At 44.2% G+C, this 12,200-nt stretch overlaps 1 protein-coding gene across 1 annotated transcript in view; it reads left to right on the forward strand.

Annotated features, from left to right (window-relative positions):
* The window catches only part of pkdcca (protein kinase domain containing, cytoplasmic a), a 60,176-nt gene extending 58,036 nt beyond the window's left edge, over window positions 1–2,140 (forward strand). The window contains exon 7 of the mRNA XM_080200598.1: window positions 1,298–2,140. Within this exon, the coding sequence (XP_080056724.1) occupies window positions 1,298–1,383 (86 nt within the window). The 3' untranslated portion in view covers window positions 1,384–2,140. The remainder of the gene's footprint in view (window positions 1–1,297) is intronic.
* Window positions 2,141–12,200: the final 10,060 nt, after the last annotated feature.

The following is a 12,200-nucleotide window of genomic DNA, read 5'->3' on the forward strand; positions in this document are numbered from 1 at the left end:
CCTGAGTTGCCCTTGAGAAGGTGGTGGTGAGCTTCCTTCAAGGCAACTGAGTGTGTTGCTATGCCATTTCGGAGGCAACCACATTGCTGTGGCTCTGGAGTCACATGCAGGTCAGAACAGCCAACTTCCTTCCCTAAAGGAAATTAGTGAACCAGATAGGTTTTTCTGACAATCAACAGTGGTTCTTAATTCCAGATTTTTTTTATTTGAATTCAAATTCCACCATCTGCCATGGCGGGATTCGAACCTGGATCCCAGATCATTAGCTGAGTTTCTGGATTAATAACCTAGCGATAATACCACGGGGCCATAGCCTCCTCTTCAAATCAGGTAAGGTACAACATAGAATCCTACAGTGCAGAAGGAGGCCATCAAGTCTGCACCGTTCACAATCCACCCAGGCCCTATCCCCATGTATTTACCTCAGCTAGTCCCCCTGACCCTAAGGGACAATTTAACATGGCCAGTCCAGCTAACCCGCACATCTTTGGACTGTGGGAGGAAACTGGATCACCGGAGGAAACCCATGCAGACATGGAGAGAACATGCAGACTCTGCACAGACAGTGACCCAAGCTGGGAATCGAACCCAGGTCCCTGGCACTGTGAGTCAGCAGTGCTAACCACTGTACCACCGTGTCACAGTTTTATGAGTTTTTTTGTTTAAAATGTATTCGGGTTTTAAGGAAACTCTTAAATGAGGAGAATATTCTGAAAATAAAGAAGATTTCTGAAGATAAAGTGCGATGCAGTATGATTGGATTACATAGAGGAGGAAGGAAATTTAGTTAAAAAGAAAATCATAGCAAGCCACAATTTGCATTCCATTGGGGAGCTGCGTGAAACACTGATCTATCATTCTCTGTCATTTCTTGATGCATGCTCCAGTGATCACTGCCAGCACAGGCTAGGATCCAGGCCAGCTGTTGGAGAATGCGAGTGGGAGCTCAGTTCAGCTTGTACGAGGTCAGAGTGTGAAAACACCAGGCACCGATGAAATCTGTAAATGACGCTGTACTGAAAGATGGCTTTAATTACTTCTATGAGCTGCAGAAGGATAACCAGTGTAGCAGTGACTGTAATGGGTGCTTGTCTGTCAGCATAATATGCTGCTTCAGTAATTTAACAGGAAGTTTTGAAAATGAAGGCCTGTCTAATTAAAGTGGGCAGGTGAAGGAAGCTCCTCATTTGGCATATTTGACTGTCTTTGCTGAAACAGGCTGCAGCGGGCATTCCAGCAGGATTGGTTTATTCTTATGAGCAAAAATGACCCGATATTACTTTCCTTCCACTCACAGGGCGGCATCTCGTCTTCTTCAAGACTGGCGCGAATCACATGGTGCCTACTGCCAAGAGGGTAACCTTCGTCAAAGTGACGGACTGAGTCCCAGACGAGCTTCGCCACTCTCGAGAGCACAAGTGATCCTGGCAGGGAATAAAAGAGCGAGGGGTGACGTGCACACGCTTGCTTGTGGGGCTTTCTTTCCCTCCACTACAGCATGACAAGATGGGAAGAAAGAGAGGTGATCGGGATGACCCGGAAAACGTGCAATACTGTGAGGGTGGGGAAAATGAACCGAGGAACAGCCCACTCACGTGTACGTGACTGTCTAACGCAAGGTCACTGACATTTTGTTTAAGACGTTATTCAGTCAGGCAAATCTCCTCCACTTCTCATGTCACTGAGCAAGTTGAAAGATCATCTCAGGATGCCACGTGAAATTGGCCAAACTGTAAGACGTTGCTTGAAGTAAATGAAACTGTGTTTTGAAAATGATCGTACATTAAGAATAACAATTCCCCCTCTATCAGGATCCAGAAATGAATTTCGTCACAATGAGCTCCTGGCATTGGAATGTAACAAGAGTTCATTTGCCCTCATTTTAATTTCCTGGTACTGTCTCTCCCATCCCCTACCCTACTTGCGACACAGTCACTCCCTGCACAATCTTGTGCTCAGGGTTCCTTTGACGCTGTTCCTTATAGCTGAAAGGGTAGTGATGTGGAGATGTCGACATTGGATGGGGTGGGCACAGAAAGAAGTCTCGCAACACCAGGTTAAAGTCCAACAGGTTTGTTTGGTCGCATGAGCTTTCAGGATGAAGGAGCAGCGCGCCGAAAGCTCGTGCTACCAAATAAACCTGTTGGACTTTAACCTGGTGTTGTGAGACTTACTGAAAGGGGAATGTATGTGGGTGAAATTTTTCCTCCAAAATATCTCAGGGAATCTCAGGTTTGAAATCTATCCCTTGAAGATTCAATGCCATTCAGTAACATTAGCAGAGCAGGAGAACCTAAAAACCTAAGGAAATTAAATCATTAATATACACCAAGAAAAGACTAATCAGGTGTACTTTTAAATTTATCTCCCTTTGATGGACAAAATTTGTCTTGCTTATTTGCTTTCAGTGAAAGTATTATCGATGCAATGACATCTGTTACGATCCTTTCTGGCTCCAAGGGTTAATTTTCCAATTTTTCACCTCAGTGAAGGAATATTGCTCATCAGAGCCCATTATTGGAAATTGGGGTGTGCACTGTGCATGATTTTCTGCTTACTGTTTTAAGGCATCGTAAGAAACATGCCTGAATTTCTGGTATGGGTGAGGCTTTCTACTGAGCGCATAAAGTCAGAAAAATCACCTCTAATATTTTTTAACATGTGATATACATATTTTTAGTAAACGTTTATTTATTTTTTGTATTAAAACAGCATTAAACTGATGACATGAACAGTGAGCATATTTTGTTGAGTGCGAGTGTGTGAGTTCCTGTGTGAATACTGTAACATGGAATATCTCCAAGGGCGGACACAATGCTTCGCAACAGCTTTTATTTACTCCAGTTGTAGCAGAATAAGTTGGCCTGAGAGCCACATCTGGGATGAGTTGCTTCATGTGGTGTGGGGGCCACAACTAGGCAGGGGATGTGGACAGAGGTGGGCCGGGAAGGGGGTTTAGAGGATGGATCGCAAGGGAGGGTTGGTGGGTGGGGGGGGGGTGGGCAATGTTGGGGAGTGGAAGTTGCTTGGTAGGTACACATGTCGTAACACATTAGGGATAAAAGCAAAATACTGTGGATGCTAGAATTTGAAACAAAGACAGAAGATGCTGAAAAATCTCAGCAGGTTTGACGGTGGAGAGAATAGAGCAATGTTTCACCAAATCATAGATCCTTATATTGCAAAAGGAACCTTTCAACCCATTGAGCCTGCATCAACAACAATCCCAGCCAGCCCCATATATTCATCTTAGTCCCCCTGACTCTAAGGAGCAATTTAGCACGGCCAATCAATCTAACCTGCTCATCTTTGGACTGTGGAATTAAATCAGAGCACCTGAAGGAAACCCACATAGACACGGGGAGAACGTGCAAACTCCACACAAACTTGAGGTCGGAATTGAAATCAGATCCCTGGCACTGTGAGGCAGCAGTGCCAGCCACTGTGCCAACATGGCACACAAGTTTCAAGCCTGGATGACTGTCAGAACTCACAGTGGGGAAGTTAGTGTTGTGTTGTTGGTATGATGCAATGGCATTTTCACTGTATCACCGCAATTTGAAACTTAACTAATTGCCACCTATGCTCTGTGATGGTTGCTTGTGTGATCTGGGTGAAGTTAGGAGTGCAAAGTGTACTGTGGATCCCATAAAGCTAAAGTGTGACTGACATGTTCAGTCTGGCAACCGCAGAACCAGATCTACAAAGGATGTGCTAAGTGTGGTGAGGTCTGTGTGTAGCCAGGACAAAATGATTTTTTGATTACACACTCGATTAGACCAGAACAGAGCACAGTCCATCAAAGCCTTTTAAAATATGGGGGAGGGGAAAGAAGCATCCCAAACTGCTGGTTGAAACAGATAAATTTGTAAGACAAATAATGTGTTTAAACCAGTTAACAGATGGACAGTGCTTCACATTAAAGCAATGTGCGTGTTGAATGGGGCAGGTGTGATGGATTGCTTGTTACTCTATCCTCACTGTGAGGTTCAAACAGGCTGACCTGCCCTTTTGCCTTTTCAAACACATCCACTCACTCATTCCACTTCAGACCTGAGACGCTGTAACCCTTGTTCTGAAAGAAGATCCAGGGTCTGCTGAATGGCTGACCCAGAGGCACAAGATAAACAAATCTGGGGGGAGAAAGCAGCTGAATGATATTTACTCAGTATGAGACCAGCAAGCCATTGATGAAAAGCGACTGTCGGACAAAGGGATGATTGGAATAGGAACGCACAATGATTTAGTATACATTTCCTCAAACTTCGAATTGCTCCTGGCATTTTATTATACACAGTCCACATTCACATCTTTGCCTTGTGGAGGATGATTTCTGATGCAGTAGCAATGGGGTAAAAATGTCCATTTTGCTAGTAAGCAATGGAGGTGGATATTTGACAAATGATTCAGCTTTGAGGTGGGAGGTTGGATTTATCATAGAATCCCCACAGTGCAGAAGGAGACCATTCGGCCCACTGAGTCTGCACTAACTCTCTGACAGGGCATCTTCCCCAGGTCCAGCTCCCTATCCCTGTAACCCTGCACATTTACCCTACTAATTTCCCTAACCTGCACATCTTGGGACACTGAGGGACAATTCAGCACGGCCAATCCACCTAACCATCTTTCAAATGTGCGAGGAAACCGGAGCACCCAGAGGAAACCCACACAGACATGGGAAGAATGTGCAAACTCCACACAGACAGTCACCCTAGGCTGGAATTGAACCTAGGTCCCTGGCATGTGAGGCAGCAGTGCTAGCCACTGTACCACTTGTTGGGAGGCTGTTGAATTTAAAATGGTGGGGGGAAGGCAAGCAATCGCATGCTAGTTCATCAAAAAAACATTGAATAAGATTTTTACACAGCTCATTATATTTCTTCCCTTGTTCCCCTCTTCTGAAGACAGGCGTTAATCCAACAATCAAACTCCCAAAGGGACAAGCGCCATTTTGCCTAACCACTCTTCATATGGGAGCCAAGATCATTCAGGCTTTTGGGGCTCTTTCTTTTACACAGTGAGCTAGTGTATACCTTCACTCAGCCTCGACCCTTCTGCCTGATTTTCACATTGCCCTTAGGTGGATGGGGTATCACGCCAGGACTGTTACACCAGATCTTTGGCACCTTTCTGAAGTTTTCACTGTTATTCCCAGTTTTAAGTGAATGGGCAATCAACGGCTTGTTAACATGGTGCATTCTATTCCTGATCATTTGTACCACATTTGAGTTCAGCAGTGATAGTGACTGTAAAATAAAGGTCACCAAGTCAGTGCATCCCAAACTTCCTTCCGATGTGACCCCATTTTAATGCCTCAGACTTTGTATGATGCCAGGGTGAAAATTAGGGAGTTGTTGAGCAGGGGTGGGATCAGAGAGTTCTCTCCATTTATTTTCTCGAGCCGAGCTCGAATCATTGAAAGCTTGACTAAATCTTTCACTTTCATCATTTCTTTCCACCCAACTCTGAGTTGAATTACTGCCACTTGCTGTGGAGCTATAATGTATATCCCAGCTCATCTCTATCCCCCAGACACCCCCACTACACTCCCCACCTCCGCCACACCCCCCCCAGCCCCACCACTCTCCCACCACACCCCTTCACCCCCACCACACTCCCCACCCCTCCCACACAAAGAATAGCAGTTAATCCGTTGAAAGGCCATTCATGATCTAGGAAACTTCCTCCTTATAATGGGAGAGGCGATGGTCTAGTGATATTATCACTGGGCTATTAATCAATAAACTCAGCTAATGTTCTGGGGATTCAGATTCAAATCCCACCACGGCAGATGGTGGAATTTGAATTGTAAAAGATGTCTGGAATTAAGAATCTACTGATGTCCATGAAGCTATTGTTGATTGTCGGAAAAACCCATCTGGTTCAGTAATGTCCTTCAGGGAAAGAAATCTGCCATCCTTACCTAGTCTGGTCTGCATGTCATTCCAGAGCCACAGCAATGTGGTTGACACTTATCTGCCCTCTGGAATGACCAAGTGAGACATTTACCATCAACTTCTCAGGGCAACAAGGCCAGGCAGTAGCGCCCATGTCCATAAATGAATAAAATGCTCTCCATCAACAGTGCTATGTTGGTTTTCTCTCTTCTTTCACCCAAAGAAGTTTCTGGGCATGCTACAAAGAACAAAATTCCCACTCCTAGATAAAAGAAATTGTTAAATGGTTTCAAAAGCCACATGCAACACAGGCACTGTTTTACTTTAGAATAAACATATTGTGCGTACACCATGTGTTATCACCATGCATCACCTTGGCGCCAATGTAAGCTCTTCACTGTGATCCTGCCTCCTCCTGAGTGCTACAGGAATAGCAGCATTCCAGGAACTAATAGTTCTCCGATATGATCTTTCACGAGGCTTTTGAAACTGAGATGGCCCTACGTGCATACTCAAATGGACTTGCAAAAGTCTATACCTCTTGTACACCCTCCCATGGTCAATTTTACTATTTCAGAAACAGTTACAATAGTAATACTGCTCAGTACGAGAGGAACTGCACAATCAGACATTTGGTGTATGTGTATGTGCTTGGCTGAGGAACCAATGATGCAAAGCTACCAATTGTGGGATTAAGACTGGACGCCTCTAAGTCAGAAATGCACCTAAAAGGGTGAGAGGCTGGGGGAAGGTTTGTTGATAATTACATACACTAAAATTGTGAGAGAAAGCACAACACTCATATTGTTAAGAGCTGTCCAATGGCCATTTATTGGTGGAAAGGAGGATCTAATAGTGTGAATGATATCTGTAAAGTCTGATGACTATATTATAATGCCAATCACTCTGGGGCTAGACAAGAAAGTTCTCCCCAGTTTGATGCTCATGGCCTCAAAGACAACAGTCTGAGTATTCACTGAGCAAGGATCTCTGTTTTACAGATTTTCAGTGCAGATCTGGTGGAGGCTTCCGCACACTCTGAAGTTATCCATCACGCTACCATTCATACTGGTAGCGGACTCCACCACTTATCCACACTGTCTAACATAATCCTCAGCAAGCATCCTCATTCTAAAAGCAGATTTATTTATTTTATTTATTTACTAGTGTCACAAGTAGGCTTACATTAATGAAGTTACTGTGAAGTTGCCACACTCTGGCACCTGTTTGGGTACTCTGAGGGAGATTTTAGCACGGCCAATGCATCTAACCAGCATGTCTTTTGGACTGTGGGAGGAATCCAGAGCACCCAAAGGAAACCTACACAGGCATGGGGAGAACATGCAAACACCACATAGTGACCCGAGGCTGGAATTGAACCTGGGTCCCAGGCACTGTGAGGCAGTAATGCTAACCTCTGTGTCACCATGCCACCCCGTGCCAATGTGGTGCCCCTGCTAGATCTGTGAGAATTAGTCTTCCAGGTTCTTCAATCGAGGGGAGACATTCCAATGAGCAATGTCTTCTCAATACTGTCCACTGACAGCTGATCCTACTCATTTGTGCCTGTTTATCTCAATATATTCCCCTTTGACACATTCTCTTATTCCTCAGACGTCTCACAGTTAGCACTTGAAAGGGAAGCAAGTGAGTGATGACACTTACACTGGAGTGCTGGCAGGGCCAGATGCAGAGAGAGGGGCCTGAGTCTTCTTCAGTTTCTTCAAACACATCTCGACAAGGTAAAAAGGCTAAAATGCCAAGGGGGGCACTTCACGGGTCGTTTTGAGTAATGCGAGTAACTTGATGTTTTTGTGACATTATTTAATGTTCAATACAATAGGATGAGATAAAAAGAGAAGCAGAATATTATGAGAATCTGCAGCTGGCACTTGCCTCGCTATCTCTCTACCTCCCACTATGGCTGCTTTCCCAGGTGCTCCAGTGCTTCCTCTTTGTAGGGATGAATAGGCAGTGCTTTAGTGGTTCACTGCCTGTTCCCATTTTTTCTCAGCTGTTACAGGCATCTTCTCCGATCAAAACATTCCAAAAAGTGAGAATGTCTTCTGGTGAAAATGTAGTCAAACCCAGATGTTTGCATGCAGCCTACAATGGGGCTACAATGGGGTGTTGATAGGTACGTGAACCAGACAATTACATACCATGTGATTCTTCAGTAGGCTAAAATCATGTAAAGATGTGAGGGGAGGAATACTTGCAGGTGAAGGCTAGAGGTATAAGGAGCATTGTCTCATTTCATGGATGTTTTTGGCATGTCATTCACAGGCTTAACAACACTGAGGGAGAGATGATTGTAAATGACAAACAATCTTTCATATATTCTTGAAAGATTTAGCTAGTTCGTTTTACTTTGCCACCCTTGGTAACATCATTAAACTCTTTCTGGCACTGATTACCCTGGCCAAATCCTTCCAGTGGCTGCTGTCTTTGTGGCTCTGTGACAAAAGGTGTCAATGCCTTCTGCCTCCACCTAACCTTGTGGGAAAACGTTTTCATAAAATCATCGGTGAACTGAGCAATATGAAAGTCTAATTTGGGAAATAGTAATAAGCACCCTATGTTCTTGGTACAGGATATTTGTTGCTATTATTCATGATGGTGGTGGGATAGTGGTAACATCACTCGGTTACTAATTCAGAGGCCCAAGCTAATGCTTTATGGGTATGGGTTCAAATCCCAGCAGAGCTGCTGTAGAAATTGAATTCAATTAATTATTAAATCTTCAATTAAAAACTATTTTAAGCTGAATAAAAGCTAAATTAAAACCATGAGATGTCAATTATTGTAAAAAAAAACCCCCATCTCATTCACTAAGGAAATTTGCTGTCCTTGGCTGGACTGGCCTACGTGTGACCCCAGACCCACAGCAATGTGCTTGGCACTTAAATGGCCCAGCAAGCAAAGTCAAAAAGGGTGCACCACCCAGGCATTGTAAATGACAACAGCCAGCACAGCCCTGTCAACCCTGCAAAATCCTTCTTACCAATATCTGGGGGCTTTATGCTAAAATTGGGACAGCTGTCCCACAACCTGGTCAAGCAACGGTCTGACATTGTCAGACTCATCATTCCTTGTGGACAATGTCCCAGAAACCACCATTCTTGGGTATGTTCTATGGCAGGACAGACCCAGCACAATGGTGGACAATCAGAAGGGAATTGTCATCAGAGTCCTCAACATTGATGCCAACTCCATGAAGTCTCATGGAATCATGTCTAACAGCCACGAAAACTTCCTGCCGATTACCACCGATTGCCCTCCCTCAGCAACTTTTTAATTCATTCATGGAACATGGGCACCGCTGGCTGGCAAGCATTTGTTGCCCATTCCTAGTTGCCCTTAAACTGAGTGGCTTCCTAGGCTATTTCAGAGGGCAGTTAAGTGTCAGCCACATTGCTATGGCTCTGGAGTCATGTGTAGGCCAGACCAGGTGAGGACAGCAGATTTTTCTTCCCTAAGGGACATTAGTGAACCAGATGGGTCTTTCCGACAATCAACAATGGTATTGCAGTCATCAATAGATTCATAATTCCAGATATTTTTTAATGCAATTCAAATTACATTACCTGCCGTGGCGGGATTCAAACCTGGGACCCCAGAACATGAGCTGAGTTTTTGGATTAATAGTCTAGAGGTAATTTCACTAGGCAATCACCTCCCCCAGTCAATCAGTACTGAGGCAGAATCAAAGCCATGAGTGTTAGTGTCTGTAAAGCACAGATTATTAAGAGAGATCCATTAGTCATCAAAATATAAATGAAAGCCCTGTTGTGCCAGGGATTTAGGAAATTAAATACTTGATGATGACTGAAGCGCTGAATGGAGAAAAATGTCAGTATGAATTATTTGTTGTAGGTACCCAGGCGCTTAATGTTCTCAAACTTTCAGCCAAGCTGGATAGATGCCCATCACTAAAGAAAGCTAATGATTCCATTATGTAATTTGTTGGCAATATTTAATATAGACTTCAGTTTATGTTCTCCAACATGCAGTTGTAGCAGTCACAAAAATTGATGTTTCCCCAACAAGTTCCACACGTACCTCTCTGTTAGTCATTTGTGCATGTGTTTTTACCTCTCTGGCACAGAATTATATCTTATGAAGTGAGGGAAAGTGCACAGTGGAACCACCCCTTAGACTATAAACTGACTAAAAAAGTAGGCATCTGTTTTTATCTTCTTGCCTTCATCCTCCAGGGAGATTTGAGAGACTCATATACATCATTGAGAATCTTTAGTTACAAGCGTGCTGCAATTCCACAAACAATTGATTGAAAATTAAAAAGATCTGATCGACTTGTTCTTCTGACATTTCTCTTTTCCTCTCTATATTTCTTTCCAGGGAAACAATCTGGTCAGACTTCACGTGGCATCTAAAACAGTAGACATCGACAAGTCTGTGCAATGCCACAGGATATCACAAGCAGCGATGGACCCACCCAAGGTCCATTCACAAGCTCAATAAGCTGGCTCCCCTGGATAGTGACTGGGATCAGGAACTGGGTCAGGGGCACAAGGCTGAACACAACACTCCATTGAAATCAATTAATTCGACAGCAGTTCAACATAGGTTTCCTCAATGCCACACCCATGTGACAGATTAACACATTGGTCATTTTCTGGGTTTATTTCGGAGTTTTAAAGGATCTTTATTTGTAGCATCAAAATGCTTGTGGCCCTTTTTGTTATGTATGTTGGGGCATAGCCCCTGGGGTGTGGTGAGAGTTGGTTGGGAACTGCCCCGAGTGGGCAGTCAACATTTGGAGCGAATAGACTGAATAAAGATGTGTGTTCCCTGACGCCTGGCTGTGGAGTAGTTATTGAGGAGGCACCTCAGTAATGAGAGATTTAACACTCTTAGCTTAGATGTCTGGTGCTAAACCTAACAGCAGTAAAAACTTAATTCATTCACAAATCCCAAGATTTTCAGGAATCTTTTAAATGCCATGTTTCGGGTGAGAAGATAGAGCAGTAACAGTCTTGTACACATTTCTGCTTGAACTGCTCACTGTGGAAAAGAAATCTGCCAATTGTAGGATTTGTGAGTATATCAGGACTGCCGAAAATCTATCACTACCTTTTCAAAGTTTATTTATTAGTGTTAAAAGTAGGCTTACATTAACTCTGCAATGAAGTTACTGTGAAAATCCCCCAGTTGCCACAATCCAGCACCTGTTCAGGTACACTGAGGGAGAATTTAGCATGGCCAATGTACCTAACCAGCATGCCTTTCAGACTGAGGGAGGAAACTGGAGGAAACCCATGCAGACACGGGGAGAATGTGCAGACCCTGCACCGACAGTGACCCAAGCTGGGAATCGAATCCTGGTCCCTAGCACTGAGAGGCAGCAATGCCAACCATTGTGCCACTGTGCTGCCTTTAACTGCATGTTGATGTGTCATGTTGGAAAGATTGAGTTTGCACCAATTCAGGGTACAGACTTTACAACATTACCATGGTTTATCAGGGCTCAAACTTTTTTTTTAAAAGATGGTTGCAAAATATTATTGGGCAAGAATCTATCAAATATTCTTATAGAAATCTTCAAGAGGTTTTCTGTAAAACATCGATATAGCAGATGTCTCTGTAAAGAAGAGAAACTGAGGAATGTGCTTGGAAGCTGCATTATTGGTTTATGATATGTATTGGTCATGTCATTCTCTGTACTCTCTGCAAATCGCTTTTAATAAGCTTTTGGCAAGTTTAAAGGCACAAATGAAAGGAATGCTGAGAATCGGGAGTTACAGTCAGAGGTACTGGGCAGAATTCTCCTGTTTCAAGCTAAGTGCCCACAACAGCAGGAAAACAGAAGAATTTCCCATTGGCACTGGCAGCGTCTGTCATCTAGGATTCACCCACCCAAAAGAGGCAAATAAGCCCATCCCAGGAAGGTCGCCAGCCAGCCCAGCTGCTCAGAGATCAATGCTGGTTTTAAAAGGGGTCCCGATTTCCGCAATGGGTGACAGGTCCCTCCTCCCCACAGAAAATGAAATGGTGATCCCTCCACTGACCAGATCATCAACTCCTCAGCAAAGAGGGGCATCCTCCCCCACACCCACAAATAATGGATCCCTCCATAACAGGCACGAAGGTGACCTAATCCAACCCAACCCTTCGGTTCCCCTCAGCACCCCATCTTCAGATTCCCCCAATTAACCCCCTCCCCCTCTGACTGCCCCTCTTTATCCCACCTCTCCCCTTGACCTCCCACTCAGCCCCTTCCTCTTCAATCCCCCAAAAGCCCCCCTCAGACCTCCCGCACCCATTCAGTTCCCTTCCCCC

The sequence above is a fragment of the Carcharhinus amblyrhynchos genome, chromosome 12 (assembly GCF_965287045.1).
Source record: "Carcharhinus amblyrhynchos chromosome 12, sCarAmb.v2.hapA, whole genome shotgun sequence".
NCBI lineage: Eukaryota > Metazoa > Chordata > Chondrichthyes > Carcharhiniformes > Carcharhinidae > Carcharhinus > Carcharhinus amblyrhynchos.